Source organism: Dipodomys ordii, unplaced genomic scaffold (genome assembly GCF_000151885.1).
Source record: "Dipodomys ordii isolate 6190 unplaced genomic scaffold, Dord_2.0 Scaffold98, whole genome shotgun sequence".
NCBI classification, from domain to species: Eukaryota; Metazoa; Chordata; class Mammalia; order Rodentia; family Heteromyidae; genus Dipodomys; species Dipodomys ordii.
The window spans coordinates 3,750,241-3,767,634 of NW_012267314.1; the positions used below are offsets into that span (position 1 = coordinate 3,750,241).

The 17,394-nt window shown below is 41.3% G+C and overlaps 1 protein-coding gene across 2 annotated transcripts in view; it reads right to left on the reverse strand.

The window, feature by feature from the left end:
* Esr1 (estrogen receptor 1) overlaps positions 1 to 17,394 on the reverse strand; it is a 239,358-nt gene that overhangs the window by 173,204 nt on the left and 48,760 nt on the right. For both annotated transcript variants that reach the window (XM_013027016.1, XM_013027017.1), the window contains exon 3: positions 1,296 to 1,412. In XM_013027016.1, coding sequence (XP_012882470.1) covers positions 1,296 to 1,412 — 117 coding nt within the window. The remainder of the gene's footprint in view (positions 1 to 1,295; positions 1,413 to 17,394) is intronic.

Genomic DNA, 17,394 nt, shown 5'->3' on the forward strand with positions numbered 1-17,394 from the left:
CAAAGTTAGCTGGCCTCTATTTGCAAAATCAGTATTCTTTTTCATTGCCACTTAGTTTTCCTAAGCTCACCCCAAAGCTTCTGGAAACTTCACCCAGGACAATGGGCAGGCAGTGGGTTCACCGGCCCCTCCTCTCTCCTACAGGACTATGAAACCTTGAGTATCTAGGACTTGTTTTTAATTAGACAGTGCCTACTTTTCTCCTATGCTATGTTGATGTCTACCCAAGAGTAGTAGAAGCAATGCTTCTCAATGTAAGATTTCAAGAGCACAAATGCATCAATCAGGAAACCCCATAGGAGGAACAGCTGACATTCCCAAGACTTGGTCTCTAGATTCCCATACAAGAAAACTAGAGGACTGTAAAGGAGGAGGCAGGAAGCCATGACCACCATCAAGACTAGCACAGTGGTCCCAGATGCTGAGGGCTTCTGGATGCCTTGGTGACCAGGAATCATTCCTCTGCCCCCAGCACCACTAGGCATACACACTATGCGAGGTCCCGCTCCACAAAGCATCTAAAAGACAGTGATACCTCCTGATTCAAATTCAGATTTCCTCAGCTATGTGAAGACATTCCAGAGTTGTAAATTGGCTATTTAGCTCATCACGTACAAGTTTCAATTGAATGGAAGTTTATCTCCAGATATCATTTTCAAACACTAGAAATATAAATGCTCCCTGAAAATGATCAAGTCTTCCTTCCTTTCCACTACCTCCCACACACCTCTGATTTAAAATATGATTACATTGAGAATATAAAATACAACATGGCACGTTCGAGTTTCCAGTTTCAGTTGCCTCCAATTTTAAAAAAGTAAAATAAAATGCATCACTGGATACTGGTGACTTACACCTGTAAATCTTGCTACTCAGGAGGCTACAATCTGAGGATCATAATTCAAAGCCAGGCAGGGCGAGAACATCTATGAAATTCTTATCTCCAAAGAACCAGCAACAAGCTGGAAGTAGAAGTGTGGCACAAATGGCTGAGACTCGCCCTTGAGTGAAAAAGCCAAGCAAAAGCACCAGGCCCTGAGTTCAAGCCCCAATATCAGTACAATTAATCCATCCATAAAACAGATCACAGCACGAAAATGCAGCTCATGTCCAATGAAAACAAGGAATAGGATAGTCACATGACTTCAGCGACAGCAAATGTTCAGGGGTGGTTATACAAAACAGAAAGAGCCAGCCCTGGACAGGAGCGGGAGCAGTGTGGTCATTATGATTTGTGGTCCAATCCATCCCCTGCCCTCCTGCCCCCACCCCTGGCCCCAGGTAAGGGTACCTACCTCCTTTCATCATCCCCACTTCGTAGCACTTGCGGAGTCGACAGGCCTGGCAGCTCTTCCTCCTGTTTTTGTCAATGGTGCATTGATTGGTCGCAGGACACATGTAGTCATTATGCCCTAGTAAACACAAGAGAACAGGATTAATTTGGTTTTTTTTTTCTTTTTAGGAAACTCAGCTGGTCAGAATCTTCAGGGAAAATGCTGAAGCCTGTGTACATGCCACCACTTTCTCGGACCCAGTGAAGTTGTAACTTCCATCTGTCTGCCTTTCTCTGTAAGCTCAGAGTAAACAAAATCTCTCTGCCACACTTCATTTCCACCTCAACCCCTCACTTTGAGTTTGTTGGGGAAATCATCTCCCATTCACATGGCCTAGGTTATGCGACACAATGTGGCTTGAGTTTATTTATTTATTTATTTATGGGGGGGTTTATTTCCCTCCAGGGCTGGGGATGGTACCCAGGGCCTCATACACAGGAGGCAAGCACTCTACCAATAAGCCACACACACACACACACACTCCCCTGCCTCCCGCCCGCTGCCCTCAGCACAATGTTTGTACTTGCTCAGGAGTTCAAGGTTTCTTCGTAGATAAGCTTTGAGGGTTTGGTTTGGTTTTGGTTTGGTTTTTGTACCAAGGCCATTCACTGAAATTGTCAGCACTCTTAGAAATCAAACTTTCAGTCAGAAAGTTGCCAAGTGGCCCTTCTTAAATTATAAATTAAAGAATCTTACCTAGATATTTAAACTGGGAGCTGGAAACTCAGACCTGTAATTCTAGCTAGTCAGGAGGGATTTAGGATCACAGTTGGAAACCAGACTGGGCAAGGAAGTCTCTGAGAGCTGGGTGCCAGTGGCTCACGCCTGTAATCCTAGCTACTCAGGAAGCTGAGATCTGAGGATCACAGTTCAAAGCCATCCTAGGCAGTAAAGTACATGAGACTCTTATCTCCAATAAACCATCAGAAAACTGGAAGTGGAGTTGTGGCTCAAGCTCTCACCTTGAGCTGAAGAGCGCAGAGACAGCACCCAAGCCCAGAGTTCAAGCCCCACAACCAACAACAACAACAACAAAAAATGTCTCTGAGATTCTTATCACCAATGAATTATCAAAAAGCTGGACATGGAGTTGTAGCTCACGTGAACCAGTCTGAACAAAAAGCTAAGCAATTGGCACTCAGGACCTGAGTTCAAACCCACTGCACACACACACACACACACACACACACACACACACACACACACACACACACACACACACTGTCTAAGTTCAAGTCTGGCAGTGGATTGGGTGGCAGCATGGTTAGGAATGATTCCACCACAATCCAGATGAACATCTGTCAGGCTGCCTTTCCTCCTCTTCATGATGTCTTGATATAGAATTAACCCAGGACATCAACAGACCACACACACGTCAAGAGTTTACTCAGCATTGTTGATGGTGTAAGCTCTCAGAGAACCTGGTTGCTGTCACCTAATTTTGAGTCCACTTTCCCTGCTGTCTTTGCAGTCTCTTTCCAGTCTCCTCTTTGGCCTTTCGAGCTTGTCTCCTCCCTCTCTCCTGTACCTCACACTGCACTCTCCTGCCTGGTGGGACCACAGGAAGGGCATCAATTCCTTCCTTGCCCTCAGGACTCACCCCATGCTCATTTTTTTCCACCTTGATTGTGATACAGAATCAGAATCACAGAATCAGCTTCTGTGAGCTTAATGATGATGTATGTGTCAACTTCATACAGGATTTCCAGCCCAAGTCATACCGCAGTGCTCTCATGTTACCCTAGGTATACGTACTTTGTTGTCCTCAGGAAGTATACACTCTAAGTCATCTCATTTTTGTTGTTGTTTTTTTTTTTTTTGGCAGTTGTGGGGCCTGAACTCTGGGCCTGGACGCTGTCCCTCAGCTCTTCAGCTCAAGGCTAGCACTCTACCACTTGAGCTACAGTACCATTTCTGGCTTTTTCTGCTTATGTGGTGCTGAGGAATCGAACCCAGGGCCTCGTGAATGTGAGGCAAGCACTCTACCACTGAGCCACTTTCCCAGCCCTTTTGTTGTTGTTTTTGTACTTGCTGGACAACCCTACTGAGTCTTCATCTGTTTTACAGATCATCTTGTGCTTTAGCCTGGGCTAGCCTTGGACTGTGATCCTCCTATCACCACCTCCCAAAGAGCAAGGACCATAGTGGTGGACCGCCACAGCCAGTCCGTCACCTCCATCTTAACCATCAAAACATGTCAGGGTTAAAGATATGACTCAAGGGCTGGAGGTGTGACTCGAGTGGTATAGCACCTGCTCAGCAACCCTGAGCCCTGATTTAAAGTCCATCCCCCTCCTATAAAAAGGCTGCTCTGTAGAATATTAAACTTCATGAATTAGTAAGTATTGGCATGCTTTTATAAAGAAGCCTATTTTTGTAAACCTCAACTGATACATGTCTTAGGACAAAAACCCTGACTGAACTAAGACTAAAAAATAAATAAAATGGCATGTATTATTTCAAACATTTCTCATTTGCTCCACATAAATTAAATAAACAAAAGATCATTATTCCATACTGATTTCTTGCTCAGGTCTTTATCTGACCATTGACTCAGGACAAGATGTGGCATGTAATGAAATGTTTTTTAATACAGAGTTCTTTGTTCTGAATTCCTTGCAAGGATCAGACCTAGTTAGAACAGGGTGGAGTGGGGACCTGACAAGAAATTCTGGCCTTACATAATTTGCTTCTCCATCTTCAAACACACAAAACAGGCTTCAAATCGAATTCACATCTGTGAATATCACTGCGTTAGAGAGACCAACAAGCCAGTCAGCAGAGTTCTAAACTCAGATCTCTGGCAAGGGCACACACCGCCTCACCTATCTAAGCACAGATATTATTTTTAGAATTATCCTCATCAATAGGACAAACTGAGGGAACTATAGAGCCAAAAACTAGATTTAAGTGAGCAGATGTGAATTCTGATACCTTAAGGAAATTTTTAGTGTTTGGTCTTCTACAGAACTTATAAGGAAAAGCATGTATGCACTCATAGAAAGACAGCATCCCTCAAATCTCAGAAGAGAATGTTTAGGAACTACTCAAACTAAGTATGACTATTTTGAGCCATATTCTCTTCCCAAAGGCAGGTGTTTTGCAAATCAGAAAGAAGCTGGGAGGATGAATTGGGTCAGAGGCCAACTGGCTGGATCTTCTATTTGGATTGGCCATCCACTAGTAGATACATATCTTCATAGAACCACATGAAATTCTTGAACTAACATGTTTAATAAGTAAAATGTGTTGGGTTTGTGAAATTCAATTCATCCTTTAACAGGAACAAAACAGATGAACAACAGATTCATGTTCATAATGCAAAAGTCGTGTGACAAAGCTGGATTTTCCCCTATCCAAAAAATTAAAGTATTGACTTGATAAACTGACAAGAAAAAAATTAGTAAGTACATATTTTATATGACAATAAAGTTCCTCTTAATCATATGCCATTAACCACTCATCTTTTGACTTATATTTGAAAAACAGTAAAGTAGGGTTTTTTAGTTTAGTGAGTATAACTTGGCAGTGCGTCATCAGAACAATTGATTTAGGGTGCTTTAAGAAACTCTTCTTTAAATTTTATTACTTGATCTTGTGAAAATGATGCATTGAAATCCTACAAATAAAACTCAGCTCGTACAAGTTTTTGTAATAGAGAAAGCTGTAGTGTATTAAAAAGGACATAGAAAATTACATATACCTGTGACAAGATTGGCCCAAAAGTTTCCGCTTCACATTCTTGGCTGAAAAGTAGACCAAAACTAAGGTGTGGCTGAGCACTGGTGGCTTACACCTGCAATCTCAGCTACTCAAAAGCTGAGAACTGAAAAGTGTGGTTCAAAGCCATCAGAGAGAGAAGAGTCAGTAAGACTCTTATCCTTAATTAACCAGCAGGTCAGAAGTAGAGATGTGGTGAACTGGTAGAGTAACAGCTTTGAGTCAAAAAGCTATATGAGAACCGAGGCCCTGAATTTAAACCCCAGAACCTATATACATACATACATATTTGTACATACATACATATTCATGCATACACACACACACACACACACATCAGAGGGATTTTCCTGAAATTCCACCCATCATGTCACTAACCTGATTTAATACCTTGAGGTATCTCAACACTCAACACTCCATGGATAAAACCTAAATGTCCAGACACAGCTTATTAAACTAAAACCTCTCCAAGTCCCCCCCCCTCTCTCTGTCATCTCCAAATTGCCCTCAAGTTCTAGCTATGGCTCCTATCTAAATAGGCCAGGCTCTATCTCAGTCCTAGGGCTTTGCACAGGATCTTCTTTATCTTGGAAATACGCTTTCCCTAGATTTAGCCCAAGGGACTAGTTAATAGAACAAACAAAAACATCCTATCTAGGGGCAATGTAGGCTCTGTTGCTCTTCCAGAACTCACTTAGGGAGTGTAGGCCACTATACCAGACAACTTGTGATTCCACAAAGGAAGTCATGATGGAGAAGATGATGGCCCAGCGCAGGGCAATGACTGCTACACCTTAGGACCCCACCACTAAGCTCTGTGCTAGCAAGACTTGGTCCTAAAGGAGCCATAGGAACAAAAAAGCAGGGAACACTGCTCTGCTGGTGGGACCAGAAATGGGCCTCACTCTTTCCAAGTGAGAAGAGTTAATGAGTGATACATTAAGTTGCGTGTTATTTATTCCTGACTTCTCTTCACTACATTTCTTTTATTTTTGTTGCTTTTTTTCTTCTTAATCTTTACGTAGTTGCACAAAGGAGTTGTCCATTTAACAAAACCATTTATGAATAGAATATATCTTGATCAATGTCACAATTTCTAGTTTAATGCCTTTCTGGTTTTGATTTTCTATTATGACTTTATGACAGGATTTCTCAAAATATCGGCATATTGTAATTGTTTCAAGCTTACTCTTTATAGAAATTTGTTCCTGAACTAAAATAGAATTTCTTCCATGATTTGAATAAGCATGCCCCAAAGGCCTTTGTGTTAAAGGCTTGGTCCCCAACATTCATAACACTTCTGGGAGGTGTTGGAACCTCCATGAGGTTAGGTTGTTAGGAATGGGATTTTGAGGCCCTGGCCACTTCCTGCCAGGAGGTTAGCAGTTTTCTTTACCACACATTCCTACCACAAGATATCACCTTACCATGGACCATGAACAGAAACCTCTGAAATTCTGAGTCTTCCTACTTTTGTTATTGTTGTTGTTTATGGGGCTTGAACTCAGGGCCAGGACACTGTCCCTGTGCTCTTTTGCTCAAGGCCAGCACTCCACCGCTTTGAGCCACAGTTCCACTTCAGAGATAAGATTCTAATGGGAGCCAGGCACTGGTGGCTCACTCCTATAATCCTGGCTCCTCGGGAGGCTGAGATCTCAGCATTATATTGCGAAGCTAGCTCATGAAAGAAAGTCCATGAGACTCTTATCTCCAATAAACTACTCAGAAAAAGCCAGAAGTGGTGCTGTGGCTTAAGTGGTAGAGTGCTAGCCTTGAGCACAGACAGGGTCAGGGACCAAGCCCAAGGACTGGCAAAAAAAAGGAGTCTCATGGGACTTTTCTGTCCCAGCTGGCTTTGAACTAAGATCCTCAATCTCCACTTGCTGAGTTGCTATGGTTACAGGCAGGAGCCACTGGTGCTTGGCTAAGTCTTCCTCCTTTTTTAAGTTGATTACTCCAGGTATTTTATAACAAACATAACCAAAAGTTAACTAACACACCTCTCTAAGATTCTGGTTAATATGGCTAGTTTCACTGATAGCAATTTCTTTACGTAGGCTGTTTTAATATTTTTTTGATTTCATCAAATCCTACAATAGTACACCTTCCTCAATTCATCCATTAACTACCATCACCACTGTACCATCACCAGAGAGCATGCTTATATTTAAATAAAATAGGTCCATTATCATTTCTCAGAGAAAATTTAAATACTCATAAATGTCAGAGTATTCATTGTGGAAAAAGTAGAACTTGGTTGAAGGATTCGTTACATGTAAAATATACAGACTGCTCAATGATTAACTCACTTTATAGGAGATGCTGAACGTTCAAGTGCTCTACACATGAGCTAACAACTGAATATAAAGATATTAAAAAAACATTTGCTTCAACCACAGCCCCTGAATCTGAAAATCAATTTGCCTCAATAATGCAGGTCTGTGGCAGAAGTATATTATGTCAATTACATTTCTCATTAGTATTACATTTCTTATTATTACATCTGACTATCGGGAATTAAACACTGAGTTTAAATGGTGCTTTCTAACTATCCCTTTGACATATTAAAGTGTTCTGTCCAAAGCTCACCAGATATACATGCATTTAACTCATGTCCAAAAGAATTCAAAATATGTAACATTGACTCTTATTTTACAATTTTTATGAATAAACTCACTAAAACACATAATATTCTGGAAAAATACATTAAAAATTAAGGATATCTTCATGAGATTAGGCAAGAGGCTAACTATGAAAACTAGGGAAAGATTTTATACCACAAAAGAATAAATACTATTTCTTATCAGCACACAAGAATTTGGTTACTGTTTGTATTTTAAAGCATATAAATATAAATGAATCCTCAAAAGAACTTAACTCTTCAATATTAAAGCACCAACACGTCAAATAAAAGCCAGTTGTAGCTAATATTATCCAAAAGTCTCACTGGAGAATTGTATTTTCAGAGCCTTTTTCTCTTATACTTGACTGATCCATAAATTTAGCTAACATCTATATAAAGTCTGGTCACTGTAGATTCTCTTGAGTAAACTCATTCATTCTAACAGACTTACTAGAATCTGAAATAATAGGAATTGTACACTTTAAATTACCAGGCAAGAAATTAAATCTGGATTAATTTTCACATGTACGCATGAATACGTGTCAAGAAAGTGTTGATACAGCTTTACATTTATGTGAACGCAGAGGATTCTATACATAATTGAGCAAAGGAAATCTCTGATGTAGTTTGTCAAGGAGAGTGGGAGATTCCAGGAGTAAGAATGGTGTGCGTGTGAGGATTCCAATAAACATGTGATCATTTTAAAATACCCGAAGTTGAAGATTCATTTAATGAACTACTAAACATCCTAGCGTAGTAACACAACACCCTGGAGATTTAGATTCTCAGTTGCTCCCCTCAAGATCAAGTGTCTTCCGGCAGCTTCCACTCACTACCAACACCCAACACCATGAAAAAGTGATCACACTGCCTCAGCGCTAGCCTGGGAAAGTATCACAGTGGGAAAGCATGGCACTACCAGTAGAATGTGCATCACGTCCCCATGCGGAGTTAGGGACCAGCTGTACTGGTCCATCCTTGGGGCAGGGGCTGTCTATGCCATTGCACTAAGGCATGGGAAACATGTCAGAACATGAATCTGGAACTTAACCTTTGAGAAAATGTCAAATCCACCAGGGGATTGAAGAATCCTTCCAAACAGTGAGCACTGGGAAGGTAGCGGCAGGAAGATCTAGAGTTCAAGGCCAATCTGAGTTCCAGTAGGGAGATTGCCTCAACAAAGCCAGAGCTAGGGATACAAAGGGCGGTAGGACATTTGCCTAACATTAGGCAGGCCTTGAGTTGGATGCCTACACATGCAAACCAGCTGGTGAATTTTTAAAGCATGGATACACAAACAAGTGACTATGAGATGTAGGTAGGGGATATTGTTCTTTCTATTTGTCACTTTCATACTTGTGCTCATTTTCTGCCCTGAGAGCTTTCGGGGTTTTGTTTGATCATGCGCTGTTAAGAAAACTAACCCTCTTCAGAACTGAACATATACCAGACACTGCATAATCCATAGACTATTTCATTTAATCTCCACAAAGAAGAAATTACTATGTGAAATTCTAATAACTGTTCTCAAGGCTGCTCAAAGTCACAAAGCAAGCAAAGATGGGTTGGGGTAAGACCCAAGGTCTTCTCATTCTAGAGGCTGAAACGTTATCCACGCTAACAACCTTCTTACATGGAAGTTCAACTTTGCCCAAGGCCAAGAGTTCCACTTAAGAACAATGTCTGCTTTATAACACCAGTATAAACTGTTGAAAGGATGGGAAAGTGGAGAGCAAACTATGGTGGAACAATAAACGAGAAATCTATGAACGAATAACTGCAGTATTCTGTTTGAAAATAAATTTTTATTCAGATATTCAAGCGACTATTCTCTGATTCACCGCCAGTGCAATGAGCCAAGGAAAATGAAATAAAATTTGGCTGTTTTGGTGAACACATTCCTAAAAATCTAGAGCGGACATTCAACGTGCCATTTCACAACCCCACTGGTACACAATAGCGTGCAAAGAAAAACAGCATGCCTTAATATTGCATCCCAAATTATATTTTCACACTAGTCAATTCTAGCTAATCCTATCAGTGACAACAACCCCTCAATTTGGCATTTTATTTATCTATTTTAAGTGCAATGAAAAAAATATTTGTATCTCAGTATGTTTTTCAAACAATATTTTTCAAAAAAGGAATTCTAGGAATGGAAACGTGTCCTGGAAAGTTGTATTTTGAAATGAAAATGGAAGAGGAAAGCCCCTTTGTGCTCACAAAACCCTAATCTTCTAAAACTTCTGGCCAGGGTAATGACATAATCTTCTTTAGTCCCAGCTGGTCTAATCCAGCAGCCAAACCACGATTGTTGTTAAGTACCTGGCACATGAACAAACCAACAGCTGCAATAGAGGAACACATAATGAACTCAGTGACAAGCATCTTGCTGTGACATCTCAAAGACAATGGAGCACTTTCAAGGAACGCCTCTCAGAGCTCCACAAACTTGAGCTGGCCCAGAATGGGACCTTGTAAAATTGTTCCTTCTGGGACAACAGATAAACATCAAAAAAAGAGGTAAGAAGGGTGACAAAAGAAGGGTGTGATTATTCACTGCAAGGTAGTATTCCTCTCACCTCCGAAGCCCTTTCTCTATTCTGTTATTCCCTGAAAGTTCCTCAAGTTTTCTTTCTACTTGGGCTCCTTTAAAACCCAAATTGTGAGGTCTAAATATAGTAGAAATATTTTCAAACTTTTCCAGTTTGGTTTTTTTTTTCCCCTATAGTAGAAATATTTTCAAACTTTTCCAGTTTGGTTTTTTTTCCCCCTAAGCTGAAAAAAAAAAACAACAAGAAGAGGCACACGGTCCCATCATCAGATCAATAGTACAAAGCCCAGAGTCCCTGAGCAGAACTCTGCTTAGCCTCTGTCTGGCTCTTGACGTCATGAGGAAATCCATTTTTCCACCCTCCTATCAATGCTTTGGGAAAGGATGGCAAGGACTGTGTTGAATCAAGTTCTGGAGTGGCTGAGAACATGACTAATCTTTCAACTGCTGGATCTCAATGTTCTTTGGTAGACTTTTGACCCTGTGGGTGCTAAACAAGGATTGCCCCCATCCTCATGAGCTCTCTTGCAAGGCACACTTCCTCCCAGGCATCCTGAGAAGAGCAGTGACAGAGGAGTCAGGAGCTCCTGATTCACCAGCAGGAACCTCCCCCAGCACATGGGAACATGAGCGAGGTCACCTTCCCCATTGAGGTGTGCCTCCATCCGCTTCAAAACTAAGGAAACAAACCACTACACATTCTGGCGTCATCCTTAGGAATGAATTACTCCCGGCCTCCTTTCTTACCTCAGATAAGAATTTCTCCTAATTAGTAGAATTCAAGGAATGCTGCTTGTCATTTGTTTTATGGCCATTGAGCTGTTTTGTGATAGGAGAGCTGCTGGATAAAACCAAACCAATCTCTGCAGAAAGCGATGTGATGTCCATTCACATGTGCTCACTTGCACGGTCAGTTGAACCCTGAGTAGCATTGAGAATCTCTTTTCTTGACAAAGGATTTGTGCAACCTGTACTGCAGAGACCCTGCAGCTTGAACCCTGGGCATCCAGTCAGCAGAAGGAAAGTGGCAGGTATTGAAGCCCACCTTTTCTAAGCACTCAGTCGACAACGTTATGTGGTCCCATTACCCTGCGGGGAGAAGAACCTTGGAAGAATCCCAGGGCATCAGGAAAAAGGAGGGCATCATCCTTATTTGGCTTCTCAGCCCATGTTCTATTCACGTCCCATTGTAACCGTTAAGAACAAAGGAGCCCAGAAAGAATCGAGAGTCCACTTTTCCAGAAAGAAAAAGACCCGTCAGTGTGGCCTGAACATGTTACTTCATTTACAGGTCACAACCAGGTCCTAGTGTGTTAAAGGAAAGCTGTACAGGCTAAGGTCACTTTGTTTCTTTCTTGATGGTGGTGGTGGTGGTGGTGGTGGTACTGGAGTTAAACTCAGGGCCTTGTACTTGCTAGGCAGATGTTTTACCACTTGAGACATGACCCCATGACCCCAGTCCTTCGGCCTGAAGTTTGCTTTTTCAGATAGGGTCTCATGCTTTCCCAGGGGCCAGTGTCAGGCTGTGATTCTCCTGCCTTCCCTTCAGAATACCTGGGATTACAGTTGTGGGTCACCCTGCCCTGCGGGCCTTTCCAGTTCAAAACTTCATATATCTTCTTCTCTCACTTTCTGAGGCCCATGTTTACTTGCTACCCAGTTTCTTAGGGATTCTAGAGTAGACATTCTACTGGGTTTTTTTTTCAAAGAGGTCATGGCAGCTACACTAAATTACAGGAATAAGAATCGATTATACAGAATGTTACAGTGTTAGAAGTGCTGGACTCAGCTGTGAGTCCCAGACTCCATGTGCTCCTGAGCAAACTAGGTAATCTCTCTGGAGCCTTGTGATACCTCTTCTAAGCATGGCTGCCAGAGGCCCTGTGAAATAACAGTTATAAACAGTCTGTCAAACGTGTAACTTTTCACAAAAAAAAATATAACAAAAGTTATGACTCTATGTAATAGACTACTAGAGAGCCATCAAGCAAGCAGGGCACCAGTGGACCATGCCAGTAATCCTAGCTACTCGGGAGGCTGAGAGCTGAAGATTCACTGTGGTTCAAAATGGTTCAAAATCAGCCCAGGTAGGAAAGACCAGGTACCTCTAATTAACCACCAATAAGCCAGAGGTAGCTAGGGTGGGGCAGGTGCTCGTTAAATTTTAACCATCATTAATATTAGGTGCCAAATTTCCAGACCAGCCCAACTCACCCCTATCTAGGGGTGACATCTAAAAGATAGAAGCCTCAAGCCAGTGTATTATTACCTACTATTTTCTGAGTAATTGAATGATGTGGGTTTACCCTTAAGTAATTCTCTTCACATCCTCTGACTTGCAGGGCTATATTCACACAGTCAAGTAGAAATCGTGTAAAATTCTTAGGTCTATCCCCCAAATATCTACTGCACTCAGCATCAGGCTAACTGTCAGAGCTAGAAATTCTTTCAATGCTAGGAAAAGCTGGCAAAAAAAAAACATAAGAAAAGTAGCAACTGATTCAAACCTCTTCACAAAAGGCATCTAAATATATTTTAAAGCAACTCCACATTACTCTTTGTCAAAGAAAGTATGAACATCCTAACAGGTCTCTGGAGATGATGTGATTTAGACACAAACTCATTTCTGGGCTTTAGAGACAATGTGCTTGCCTCTTATACTCAAGAACTGCGAAGACAATGAGCATCTACAATCGAAGGAAGCCAAAAACGATTAAGTCAAACCGCTGAACACAGAAGACACTGTTTACTGCTTCATACAACTTGAATTTTTCTCATGGCTTCCTACTCTGAACAGGAGAGAGTAGCTAAATTTTATTTAACAGAATGCATCTCAAGATGTGTTAAATTTGGTATAATTACTTCTTTGCAATCTATTCGCTTTCTCCTGATTAATAATTTGGTGCCATTCCCAACTCACATTTTGAAGCAGCAATTAGAAAGGTCATTATGAAGTTTAGCTTTTTTCTTTCTTTCTTCTTTAAAATTTACTAAAAACGCAAGGCTTGTACAGGAACACAGCCCATTCTCCTAGGGACTGTTCTCCAAGAAAGAGAAGATTGTATTTTTGTTGTCGCTGTCAAAAACATAACAAGCTGAATGGACTAGTCTGATTCTCCCTTCCTTATGAGAAAAATGTATGTCAACAATTTACACATCCAACAAGCATAAAAATAGTAACTTCTAATTGTATACAAGTTAAACAGGACTGTCATTATTTAAGTGAGGAAAGGCTAGAATAAAGCTCTACAGAAACAAGCAGCATAGCAATAAAAGAAAATAAAGGAGATTTAGTCAAGCAATTTTCTAAGTCTTCTCTATCTGTAAGAAGCTACGTGCTTGATACTGTCTACCCAGCTAGCCAAGACACTCAACTAATTTTCCATTAACATCCTTTTTATCCCCCTTCTTCATCTACCAAAGTTAGTCTGAGTTGGATGTTGCTCACTAAAAACTAGAGGCTCTAATGAATACATATGATTTTGCTTAAATGACATAGATAAGTCATAATGATGATTACTATATTTCTAAGGTAATTTATTTATGATATGTAATTTCTTATGTTATAATCACTTTGTTAGCAGGATTTTATAAATTGCAACAAACTGTGATCCACATTACAAACACAAAAATGCACTGAGGGTAAAAAAATGATCATGCTATTTCGTGTATCATAATAGAGGCGATGAAAGGGCAAAGGAAAAGCTACTGAACATCAAGCCCAGTTTTTCCAACCCTTCTTCATCTGCCGCCATATTAGCAGGGACAAAGTGGACAGTATATAATGACTCCTTCTAAATGATTTCTTAGAGGAATGCTGCTGTAATCTGACCCATATGCCTTTTTATAACTGCCTACCACATTTGATTAGTAACTAAAACAAAGACAGTGTTGAAGAGAGGAAGTCTTGAAGAAATACATCTATTTAACCTGCTATTTCTTGGTAAATGATTCAGACTTGACTTTCTACTTTTGTCTCAAATATACTACAAAGTATCTAAATGTCATGATACCACAAACTCTAAATCACAATGATTTCTCAACCCAGGTATGATTCTGCTTAAACAAAAAGCCATCTTAAACAAGAAAGCACCAGACCGGGTATAACAGTGGCTTTATTTCTGCTTAAAATGCAAAGGTAAATTTCTTAGGTGAAAAAAAAATGAAGCAATTGAAAACAAGAGATGCATTCAGAGATAACACACACACACAGACACAGTCACAGACACACACACACACACACAAATCAGACTGGAAAGGACTGCGAGGAAGGGCAGAACAGAACAAATTTCAAATATAATGCGCTTCTAGTCCCACTACTTGATGTCCAAATATATCACTTTTTTAATGTTTGGAAGCATCTGCTTAAAATCTCTCAGCTGTCTAAGCCAACATCTCAAGAGGACCTGTCATCCAATACTCTCCTTCAAAGCCCAGTCCATGCTCACTGAGCACTTCCGGTCATCCTTTCTAATCACTGACACCTCTCTGTAAGCAAAGCAGCCTGTGTTTCCATGTTGGAAAGATGGGGTCACCACACCACCTACCCGCAGCCGGACCTCCTGTGACCATTTGCTATCTCCCCAAGTCCATCCAACTTCCTGTACCTCTCATTTCATGGTTTTTTTAATCCTAGCCTCTTCCACTACAGACAACACAAACTACACACAAGCAAAGAAACTCATTTATTATTATTACTACTAATACTAATAAAAGAGTTCTTTTCTCAAGGAGATGAAAAGGAAAGGCTTTTAATAAAGTCTGTGTGGGCTCCAAAACTAAAATTTGCATTGATGGAGGAGATTCAGAATTGTGAGAGTCATGTAAGAAAGTTTAATGCTGCTAAAAAGAACAAAGATACCCACAAAGTCCAAGACACTTGCTAAACTCTAAAATACTCTGTTTCTGTTCTTGGGTAAGAAAAAAAAGCAGCTCATGGCAGAGATACATTAGCACAGAGAAGACACCCCTTGCATTATTGCATCCGGCCCTGGAGAGCAGCCACCAGCACCAAACTCAGACCCCCTGGGACCTCAGACAGCCTCCAAAGCATCAGCTTCTTGTGCATTGGGAGTCTTCTGCCTCAATGATGTCTTAAAGCTATAGATATATGTTTAGTAAGAGGAGGAGGAAGAGGTAACAGAAGGTGGGAAACTAGGATGAGGGAGAGGAGAAGAAGGAGGAAAAGAAAGGATTAAAAAAAAAAGATGAGGGCCAGGTGCCGGTGGTTCATGCCTGTAATCCTAGCTACTCAGGAGGCTAAAATCTGAGAATCAGGGTTCAAAGTCAGCCTGGGCAGGAAAGTCCATGAGACTCTTATCTCCAATAAACCACTAGAGAACTGGAAGTGGCGCTGTGGCTCAAGTGGTAGAGCACTCGCCTTGAGCTGAAGAGCGCAGGAACAGCGCCCAGGCCCAGAGTTCAAGCCCCACAACTGACCAAAAATAAAAAAAAGATGAGGAAGAGAAGTCTGGTGAAAAGAGGAGAAGACAATAAAAAGAAATAGGAAGAAGAGGAGGAGGTAGGTAAAAGAAGAAGAAAAGTTAAATCGCCATTTCATCAACAGTCCACTAAAAACACAACCACTCCATTTTCAGTGTTTTTCTAGCTGCTCTATTCTCTGTCCAACCGCCTTTGGAATAAAAGCAAATATGTAATTTCTGAATGAAGAAGTGAGAGCAGAATGGATTTCTATTCGGAAGCCACTTCTGCACGGACTTGCAGCAAAGGACAGAGTCAGGTGGACAAGACCAAGTGTTTGCTCTAGACTTTGACCACGTGTGTCCAATCCTGGCGGGGAGCACCGAGATCAACTGTGTGCCGACCTCCTGGGAAGCAGGTGTGCAAGCAGGGAACTCCCCAGATCCCCCAGGAGGCTGAGGCTTCCTGTCTAGGTGGAGATTGGAGGAGGGCGAGGACCACTGTTTGCGTGCTGGACTGTCCCATTTTGCCCTGGCTGACCAAGCTGAGATTCTTGGTGGAGTCATTCACACAGCGCTGCTGTGATGTCTCTACAACCCAGAAACCATAACAATCTATTGTCCTTGGCTACCTAATGTCCCCAACACAATTTCACTTGAGCTGCGGACTAACGACACGAACGCTGCCCTCCGGCGCAGGCCTTGTGCTCCTCACGTCACCAGGCTCTGAAAATAAAAAAGGAAGACTTGGCAGAGACACACTACTCTTTCCCTGCAAAGGAAAGAGTAAGAGAAAATGCTAGCGTGAAATCAGCTAACTGGCTGTAAAAGAAAGCAATAAAATGGTGTATTTATAACACACGTAAAGGATTGTATTGTCAAAAATAAAAATACAGGCGAGAAAAAGAACACAATTTGCTCATCAGCCCATCAAAGGTTATATTTTGTGCTATCCACATTCCAAAGTCTCTACATAATGCTTTCTCTGTCTGTATCTGTTATCTGATGTATAGATAGATATCCACAGACGCACAGATGCATACACCCAGGTGTACATATGTGAGTGAGTGTGCCTATTCATATAAAGAACAGATGTCTGTAAGAAATGTTAGATGCAAGCTCCTTCTCCTTCCTTACATTCAGAAAACGTGGCCATGTAGAAGGCATTTTAGAAGCAACAACTGCCACAGGGTCTCTCGAAAGTACGTCTATTTTCTAGGAAAAAAGAATCCAACTCAGGGAGCATGACTATGGTGCCCTTATGTGGTTTTGTAAGGGGCGATTGGAAGGAGAGCAGGAAAGAGGAGAAGGGTACGTATCCCAAGGCTGTGCCGGCACTGGCCTGGCCCTGCCAGCTTCTCTCCTCGACTCTCAAACAGTCCTTAGGAACACAGCTAAGGTAGTGGCAGGTGATGGGGTATATATCACTTGATCAATAGTACTATCCTTAAGGGAAAGTATAGGAGAAGGAGAATGAAGAGGAGGCAAATTGAAATGTTCAACACTCTATCATCTAATTGATAGAAAGCTACCCAAATCATTTTCAGCCTTGTCTGAGACCAGTTTTACTGCCATGGTTTTAAAAATTAAAGAGTGCATCTGAGGTTCTCATCTGCTGATTGTTTGTGTAGGAAAGCTTCGTGTCAGTCTTTAGAAGCAACAGTCTCTAGCCAGTTTCCAAATGTTCTTCATAAATATCTCACAAGACCAAGCCTGGAGAGAAAAAAAATCAAGAATTCTGTA